This window comes from Nymphaea colorata, chromosome 11 (assembly GCF_008831285.2).
Source record: "Nymphaea colorata isolate Beijing-Zhang1983 chromosome 11, ASM883128v2, whole genome shotgun sequence".
In the NCBI taxonomy this organism is placed as follows: domain Eukaryota; kingdom Viridiplantae; phylum Streptophyta; class Magnoliopsida; order Nymphaeales; family Nymphaeaceae; genus Nymphaea; species Nymphaea colorata.
Genome location: NC_045148.1, coordinates 6,346,916 through 6,356,686, shown reverse-complemented (window position 1 = coordinate 6,356,686; position 9,771 = coordinate 6,346,916). Strand labels below are relative to the sequence as shown.

The 9,771-nt window shown below is 35.9% G+C and overlaps 1 protein-coding gene across 2 annotated transcripts; it reads left to right on the top strand.

Moving 5' to 3' along the window:
- The first annotated feature begins 2,957 nt into the window (after positions 1–2,957).
- On the top strand, positions 2,958–9,131 carry LOC116263730 (uncharacterized). 2 transcript variants are annotated; one of them, XM_031643481.2, is made up of 9 exons: positions 2,958–3,379; positions 3,470–3,488; positions 5,536–5,711; positions 7,165–7,229; positions 7,345–7,446; positions 7,558–7,713; positions 8,111–8,230; positions 8,347–8,476; positions 8,586–9,131. In XM_031643481.2, the coding sequence occupies exons 3-9, from the start codon at positions 5,600–5,602 to the stop codon at positions 8,696–8,698; spliced, it is 798 nt and encodes a 265-aa protein (XP_031499341.1). In that variant the 5' UTR covers positions 2,958–3,379; positions 3,470–3,488; positions 5,536–5,599; the 3' UTR covers positions 8,699–9,131. The 2 variants fall into 2 exon arrangements, with proteins under 2 accessions (XP_031499341.1, XP_031499340.1); XM_031643480.2 differs by having other exon boundaries at positions 2,958–3,488.
- Positions 9,132–9,771: the final 640 nt, after the last annotated feature.

Sequence of the window (9,771 nt, the reverse complement as noted above, 5' to 3'; positions counted from 1 at the left end):
TTAATTGAAAAAAATTAAAACGTATCTTATCATTTGTCCAACTAAACCTTCAGCTTGTTCTGTTAAAAATTATTCTGTTACGGTAAATTAGTTCATAACCATAGTGTATATTTTACCAACGAAGGTTATCTTTCAAAAGTTAATTTTTTAATGCGAATAATGAAAATGGGGGCGTACATTAAAATTGAACATTTTGTTGGACTTTAGGCCTGGCAACGGGCCAGCCCACCGGAAACCTGAATCCGAGCTAGGCTGACACCCGAGCATGATCCAGTTAAAATTAAAATGTATATATTAATATAAATAATATATAAATATAATTAATTATAATAAAATATTATAATTATATATATATATATCAATAAAAATAATATTAAAAAAATCTTATCGAATCGAACTAGTCTTAGTTGGACTGAACCAAGTATAGCTTGCTCATTGGTCAAGCTGTGCTTCTTTATTATGGGAACGAAATCATTGTATAATGTTTTAAAGGATGTAGCACAGCTGGTCAGATGCAGCATGTTCTCGCTTCAATTTCATGGGCGCTATTCCTCTATGCTACAAAACGTGAAGGTGTTCTGTCGAGTTGAATGTAACTCACTACCCACTCAAGCTCCAATGCAGCTCAAGACTCTAAAAGTAAGGTAATTGGAGAACTCGAGCCTCTTTGAAACGGTAGATTGTTAACTATTCACTCGCCTAAAAATTATCATAGGTTTTTAGAATATAAAGCGATTGTGGAGTATCGTCCAAACTTATATTTCGAGTTAGATTTGATTTCATAAGGACACATTTTCACGTAAAAAAAATCAAGATTCTGTTCAATCCAATTTTTCTTCGTCGAATATGACTTAACAAAATATAAATCACATCAAGGTAAAATATGCAATTTGTGAATCTCTTTGTATCAGTATGGTCTATATCTGGAAATCAATTTGAATGAAGCACAAATCTTTTAGACTGAGATTGGCCGGCAAAGAAAAAAGGGATTGTGGATGAGAAGTCAGTTTTGTTAATTACTAGCTTTGCACTACGTGAAACGTATCAATAATAAAAAATATATTCAGGCGAATGAAACTCTAATTCATTTTCTCCTAGCAATTCTTTGATTAGCTCTTATCGCATAATATATTATAAAATTTCATATATTATATACAAATAAAGTAACCATGCCTCGGATCCGACACATATAAGTTGAGATCAACTGAAAATCGATCAAGCTTGAGTAAATCTGTCTTAGGTCTAAGATTATGTATGATAATGTAAATCTTTGAGTTAATAATTCGAACGATCAGGTCATTCGAAGCCAAGTTACTTTCCGTTGGCCATGGCTGGGCTAGCACTAGACACGACAAATTGTACAATTTCGAGAGAAATTAGTATATTTCGCATCACAAGGCGTTTGACATTTTTGAATGTTTATAGACGTTGATTGACATAAAACATGTCATAATTTAAGTTGTTTATATAAAAAAATATTAATTTGTATATCATGTTATAAGAACAGTTCATTTTTTCTATGAGTATAGTAATGTTATTATGATTAATGGAGCATATGCTTGACATCAGAACTTTTATAAGATCATATTTGTGTGATTGAATTGCGTGAAAAAAAATGTTTTGACAATCAAAAGTTCTTGGTGGGGGAAGTGGTTCTGATCTTTGTTCATAATAACTTTGTGGCTTGGAATATACCAATTATTCCAATCAATGATTTGCATTTAGTACATATGGTCTTCCATTATTATTTTTCATTTTATAAAAAAAATTACAAATAAAACAAGGCAAGAACAAAATTTTAAAAATTAGCAATTAGCATGCCTTGAAGACCTCAAGCTCACATATAAAAATAACGCTGGATAAAAGTCTCCAGCTCCTCTACAGCTTGCTCCTTTTCCACCCTGATTCCTCGAGTAACCAAGTGCAGAATTCTTCTCCAATTTGGATCTCTAAGTCTACCTTCTAGGATCTGTTTCATTTTTCGGATCCAGTTAAGATCTATTGCAATTAAATGAAACATGTTTCCATAGACCATAGTCACAAATAAAGCTTAGGATTTGTGAGTCTGATTCTTCTTCAGCACCACAGAAAAGACACCTGCTAGCTCATTGACAAGCAGATTAGAGCAGAGTTCCTCAGTGAGCTGCCCTTTGAACACAAATAATCCAAGATAGGGAGAGTGTTATGAGTCTAGTGGAGGAGGTTAGCTGTAGCAATCACCCAATTTTCTTCATGCCCACAAAAAATGACCTTCGATTTTTCATCATCGACTTGCAGACCGGTTAGCATTTTGAAGAGTGGACTGGATGGCAAGGCGGACCAGTTTCTTTAGACTTAGGTTTGAATTTTGGAGTGGTCATTGTCACGTTCCAATGCATTATATTTTTGAATAATAAAAGGTTCCAAAACATACTCTGCGAAAACCCAAGTGGGCGGGCACAAGGCCAGTAGTATTGCTTATGAATGGTGGAATGAACTACTTACCCTTTTAAAAAAAAATTAGATAAATTTAGCTTTAGACAAATGCCTTAGCTTGAAATTTAATCTCGCTAACCCATAAGAAACCTTAGCCAGTCTGGTAACTTCATCAGCGATTTATAGTGTGGGGACGGTTTATGATAACCTAGTAATAGTTTGTAGTTCTTTTAACAATAAATTTTTCAATTTTTACCAATCCAACAACATCCCAAAAAACTGAAAATATATATGAACCAAGATGAAAATAATTGATTTAAAGCGTGTTTTATGGAAACTAGTATTTATAAACATGTTGTCATGTTTATATTTTATTTAAAAATAAGTTATTATAAAAATTTAAGTAGGGTTTTGTCGCCCACCGATATATACCGTTTTTTCCCAACATCTCTCCAAAACTACAAGTTTTCAGGTCCGACCGTGTTTTTCTACTAAATCTGATCAGACTCGACATATAGGTGCGTTTGATTATTTCAGATCGATCCGTAGCGGCATGACTCCCATTTCCACTCGACATTTTTAGACAGAAAGTGTTTTTTAATCTCAACGACCTTATATGGCGTTAAAAGCTATGCGATAAAATGGATCCCCCCTCTCTCTTTCGGCGTTCTCGCTCTTTGGCTCTCGATTTTCCATCGTCTCTTGGGACTTCGGCTTCCATTGGTGCCTCTCTCTCTCTCTTCTATTCCTTTCCTGAACGCTACTGCTGATCCCGTTTATATATGTAGAGAGAGCGCTGTTTTTCGAGAGTTTTACCCTCTCTTTCCCTTTCTTTCTCTCCTTCTTCGTTGAGGGGAAAGGACCGACCATTCTCTTGCAGAGGATTTGAGGCGTTGACTTACTTATTCTTCATTACTTCGCTCCTCTTTCAACATGCTGTGAGCCTTTGGCGAAGTTTTTCTTGGTAAATCAGTTTTCTTTCATCTTATCATGCAATTGGATTGCTTTGCAAGGAGATTCTTATGTTCGCCCCCGTCCTCTTTGCTGTCTCCAGTGGCGCTTCCTTCTCCAAGGTACATTGTGGTTATAAGCGACGATATCATGGATTGCGGTTTTCGATGTTGTAACACTTTCTTTTCATAGCCCATTTACGATTGCTACTACGCGCTTACATAGAGTTATTTTAGTAGTTCTGAATGGCGATATTTTAGAATGCTACAGTTCTCTTTGAAGTTATTTTGTTGTGAGATAAAGTTATCTTATCTTTCTGAATATAACGATATCATGTGCTACATAGTTGCCTTTGAAGTTATGGTATTGTTCTGAATGACGATATTATGCACTGCTCCAGGGTTTTCTTGTTTTTGCACGTACCTTTAATGGCTTATTTACAATGTTAGCAGCACCCCACATGGAATTTAAGCCATCAAATTGCTTCCAGTTCATGGTGACAATTGCACGCAAAGAAAAAAAGGAAAAGAAACTTGAGGTCAACCTTACCGGTGACGCTAGCAAAGTGAAAAATAGAAAGCACGTTATAACAAGTTTCAAAGTTTAGAGATTAAATGTATATAGCAGGTTGCTTCTTCTATGTGGTGTCAATCGTTAGGACTATGATTGGCCTTAATCCAGTTGAGTTCCAGTAAAGGCTTCATTGGCACGCTTATGTTTAATCATCTCCAAGATCTTATGGTCGCTAGTTGTTTGAGCAAATTCGATGGTTGATTTTGGTAAAAATCAACTCTTGAGTTTCTAGAAACTGGCATTGAATACAGGATTTTATAGCGCTTGAAAAATGGAAGGGCAGCTCATAATGCTTGTTGGTTCGTTTGACACTGCTTTGCAATAATAAAAAAGAGCGAGCCACGTCTCAGACTCTCAGCTAAGCTTGGAGATGGAGGTCTTATTTAGAAAGCCAAATACTGTTTTCATGTAACAAACATATTCTGTTTTGAAAAAAGGAACCACAATTCAGATAAGCGGTAAGCCCACTATATATCACATCTATTTGTCAAATCTGACCAAAAGCACCTAGGACATTGAGATTGTAAAGATACATACATGCAGGATTTTGACTGATATCAACTATATGCTGTAGTTGTATGTGCTGGCCTGAGATCACATATTCGCCCGAGGTAGGTCTAGTTTTAAACCCTTGGTCTTGAGGTTGGTAGTGCTGAATAAAATGAAATGTCTAGGAAACCCAAATATGGCCACTTTTGATTTCTAGTGATTTTTTAAGATGGAAAATGTCACTTTGAATTCTAATTTGGTTTCTCTACATGCATTGGCTTATTTCTTTATTATTATTGGTTAATGTGCAGACCTCACTTTTGCAACCTGAATACAGATTTATTTTCTCATTTGTGAGGGTATTTTGTGTGTTATATGTATATGTTATATGTACAATCCGTTGTAAACTTGTAATGTATACTATATGTACTGATTTGATATGTTTTTTGTTTGAAATGATTCAAATGAACTAGTCTATAAGGTCTGTAACTGAAATAGTCTATAAGAAATGCAAGCATTGTGTGCATTATGTAAACAAGAATGATGTGTTTTCTTTTGTGTATCAACCTAAGGCATCAGCTGGACAGAACAACAAGTTTTCCAGTATGTAAACAAGCTGGAAATGTACTTTTAATCTGTCATGTAAACAAGCACAGAACAGTTTTTCATGTTTTACTTTTGGCTTTATTTACAAAGTATAAACATTCAATTAGAACAGAACCAAATAGTTTTTCAAGTACATAATTTTATTAAGTGATGGTTAACATAACTAAAAAAACAAAAACAAAAAGGTCGCCTTTTTTGCCTAGGCGCGCCTAGTCCCGCCTAGGCGCTAGCTGCTGCCTGGGTGCCTTGACAACTAAGTTTGTAAGTTAATTGTTTGTTCACTACTACTCTATCTGACATTGCCTGGCTGTTCTTTTCACAAATGAAATCAGACATGCTTGATCGTTGGATATCATTATCATTTTTTACTATCATTCAGGCTGTTAATTGTAGTAGCATTAGTTATTTTTCCACTTCTTTTAAATGCATGTTTACTCCAGAAATACAAATTCTAAGTTAAATTAGTCTTAGAATGTCAATGTTCTTGTGCTTTTTCCCCAGGGAGACCCATCTTTGGTATGTCATACCTGATGAAGTACAAAAGAAATCTCTGTTGAAGCTATACATGGAGCAACTATCATTGGATGAAAAGGAAAATATTTACCATTTCAATGATGACAAGCTTCAAAAGCATGCTCTTTTGACTCGTACTTTGGTGCGCACTACCCTTGTGAGATGTAGGATTTAAGCTCCTTTTCTATTAACTCTGTGTTTAAAATGATTTTCTATGGTGTTCTTGTAAAAAATACTGCATTCAATTCACTGAAGAGACATAGTTAACTCATAATTTTTTTGTTCCTTGCATATGTTTGTGAATCATTTATATATTTTTTCACTTTGTGGCTTTGTACAGTTACTAATGTTATGCATCTGAAATTTTGACCGCTTTCAGATTTGCTCAATTGACTGATTGTCTGACCAAATAATTGCGGGTGGATATCACTTCTTAGTTCTTACAAATTATATTCCCTCCTTGCTTTTGCGTGGTTGTTCTACCATTTTCATTTTAACCCATCATCTTGTGTCTCAAACTGTGTAAATATGCATGACACAGTCAAAATTACAAATCTGTGGGTTCAAATCCACCAAATTTATTGATCAACTAAGTTAATGAACTCCTTTGAAATGTACCATAGAAAATCATTCAATGATCAAATTTATTGATCAACTAAGTTAATGATCTCCTTTGGGATGTACCATAGAAAATCATTCAATGGTGTAAATCCTGAAGATCAGATTTGAATCTCTTGATGTTGTTAGTTTGACTTCATCTTCTAAGAATAATGAATTGGATGCTTGATAAGCTTATGGTGAATTTGTCACTTTTCCTTTTCATAGTCATGACCTCTCTCATTTCTAAGGAGACGTGCAACATGGCAATGGCATGCATTTTTTTTCTGAGACATATGGTGCAGGTCAAAAAGAAAAAAGTGGCTTCTATGTGATTGTTAAAGTTCATGTCTGTGCATGTCAATGCTTAATAGTTCAGGAGAGTGCTTTTGATTCCAACAAGCTTTTCTCTTTTGGCTTATCAAAGTGTCCTGGTTTTTTGCACATGGTAGGCTTTTATAAAGGAACTATTTCTGGAATCATGCAGAGCAGTTGTATGCAAATGTTTCTTTTGCGGACCTTGTTCTTTACATGCATTCAACACTAATAAATTCAGATCCAGGAGGAGGAATGTCTAACATTCATTTTTTTTTTTTTTTTACTTCGGCATCTCTTTCCTGTCAACTGTATCAGTGCCAAAGAAGGAACATTCTCGAATTTGATTCAGGAAAATTTAATTTTCCCTTCCATGAATTTCATTCTTCTAATTGAGTAACATTTTTTCATTTTACGTCCTATGGTCCTAGTTGATATCTTGAAGGCTTCAGCTTATGTTGCAGTGCTTCTGTGGAGAACTTGTTATTTCCTCCTATAATGTATAAATATCATATTATTAGGGAAGGAGTTTCTATATCTTGTAGCATATGGTCCATTAGATTGCTGATTTTACTCATCTGCACAAAAACATGATACTGAATTAATGTTGTATGTCACATATACCACACAGCTACTTGCATACTATTACTTTTTTGAATCTCTCCATGGAACCTTCCATTTGAACCCGTCCGTATGTGAAATCAGATACAAGTTCTCAGCTAAGTCCAAAGTCATTGGAGTTCAAGAAGAACGAATTTGGCAAACCAGAGGTACAACCAGTTTACTACTTATACTCTCTGCATGATGCATGTCTTATAATAAACTGAGCTGTAAATGATCTGCCAGCGTATAAATATTTAAGTTGCAACCTGCATGTATGAGCAGTTGTTATGGGCAAAAGAGAAAAATTGGGAGCCACCTTCACTACAGTTTAACATCTCCCATACACCATCTTTGATCGCGTGTGCTGTGACTTCTGGTGCTGTGGTAATTCATTTTTGGCTTTTGTCTACATTATTATGCCACATTTTATGATACATTTAAATTAGTTGATGTTTCATCTTTAATTTTTAAACTTTGTTACTTCTTTGATTTCAGATTGGCATTGACATAGAAGAAAAACAAAGGAAGACAAGGAATAACACCTTATCTTTTGCTCGGCGCTATTTCTCACCTGCAGAAGTTCAAATTTTGGAGGCCCTGACAGACCCTGATGTTCAACAGCAAGAGTTTATCAAATTGTGGACCATGAAGGTGACATATCTTGACATGTTGTAGCTGTATAAAGTGTTGGTACTTCTTCGTCGCTTTCTGCTGCTTTTTGTTTTATGTCCTAGGACCTCCTTTTTTTGTGGCCATATTGTTCTTCATGTAAATTAAGTCTTAAGTGTTTGTTCATTGAAGCTATGCCTGCGCATCCTGTCTCTTATTGTATTAAAATATTGATTATATGAAAATGATATTTAAGGAGAAACACAAAGACATGATTGCATGTGCCGCATATAAGGTTATTGGTTACTGAAAATGGCAGACACACAAAAAAGCAACAAAAATATGATATAAATCTGCTAGATATATGCTTGAGATAGTGAAGATGAGAAATTGTCTAACTCCACTTTGAGCCTCATTATATGTGAATCCGACTTTGCAGGAAGCCTATGTTAAAGCATTGGGAAGGGGATTTTGGGCGGCTCCATTTAGGGACTTTACAATTCGATTTAGGGCAACTGAGGGGCTGCAGTCTTCTAGTCAACCTTGTTCTCCTCCATATGTATGTTCTTTTTGGTATAATTTGGTTACATCCCAATTTTGGGTTCATCCTGCTTACTACTTTTGGTTTCTTGGAATAATGGCGTGGAGCAGTCACATGTTTTTTAATGTATTCAGACATTAGAAACGGTTCTTGAAACTTCTAGCAGTCTGGATAAGTTTGCAAGGAGTTGGAGGTTTGCACTCTTTGAGTTGGCTAATACACACTATGGTGCAATTTGCATGGAAAGAGAGGACCATGTCAAGGGTGAGATTACATATTTAAAAGATATTCCTTGTTTCTAATCACTAACCTCTCTGAACACCACTTATTTCTTCTCTACTGTTAACCCTTGATGCCTTTTTACTCAATTTAGATGAACAAGGCTTGATAAGATTGAAGGCATGGAAAACAATTCCTTTTCTGGAGGATAAATTTGTATCTGGTACTGATGCAGTTATTCCTATCAGTGGTTTGACAACAAGTTAATGTCGTCCAATCCCCGAGTGAGAAAGGAATCAAGGTTGTTCATGGATCAGATTATTTTCAGACAGGAAGGATGTGATTTTCAAGTAAAACATCATTACGAAGAGTTGTAACATATCTTAGTCCCATTCATATCTAGAAGAGCATTGCCAGCGTATTGCTTCTCATAAGAACAATCATGGTCCGATACGGGAGCGAGTGAAGGGATCTGTATGCATTTTCGTGTGATGATAAATGTTAAACACTCGTTTTGCGAGATACTAGCCTCTAGCAGCATGTGAAGCTTTGATGTTTTCTTTGCAGAACTAAATCAGCTAGTTGGCAACCTTTTTGTGAAGCATCTGCGAGCTTTCCGACACAAAACAATAATCTTATGTTCAGTACAAACTTCAGTATAGCCTTGATTTGGTATGGAATATATGGTTGTCTTCTACTATTTCAAGGTGATTAATAAGACTGGATATTTGAAATGACTTTATCTTCAGCTCACTCGCCGAGTTGGCTTGGGAATCGCCCGAGTAGTCTCGGATTGCTAGAAAACCTGGCCACGAGTTAAGGTTGGCTCGGCTCACCTCTAACTCGTGTATGACTTGGCCTATTCGGGTTATTTTAAAATTCGACTGACTTGATGAGTCAACTCACCGAGCTGACAAGTCAACTTGCTAACCTAGTGACCTGGTCATCAGCCAATCCGAGTCCGAGTCATGGATTTGCTAACTATGCCCTAAAAGGTTTACTCAAGAAACTTAAGTTTTCTGCTTGTGATCAGGTTCTTATTTGGACAGAAATGAAACAGGAAGAAACAGTTTTCCCTTATTTGGACACAGAAATGAAACAGGAAGAAACAGTTTTCTCTGAAAGGGTGGCTGCCATGGCCGCTGTGTTGCCACGCCAAATTGCTGTAGTTTTGACCTTTAAAGAGGGGTATTATGTATGCTGATTATGAGAGCCTCTAGCTAAGCAGCTGCATGGAAAGGCATCATTGGGTCATTTGCAAAAGATGTTGAGGAAAATTCACATTCAGCATGCGACAGCTTTTGGGCTAGAAAAAACATTCAGAAAACATACCTTTCACT

Bases quoted from the DNA above. Each gene is read 5' to 3' on its own strand.
- LOC116263730 (XM_031643480.2), top strand. From the start codon at position 3,406: ATGCAATTGGATTGCTTTGCAAGGAGATTCTTATGTTCGCCCCCGTCC. The intron at 7,230-7,344 runs GTACAACCAGTT...ATGTATGAGCAG, and splicing joins ACGAATTTGGCAAACCAGAG to TTGTTATGGGCAAAAGAGAA. The intron at 7,714-8,110 runs GTGACATATCTT...CCGACTTTGCAG, and splicing joins TCAAATTGTGGACCATGAAG to GAAGCCTATGTTAAAGCATT.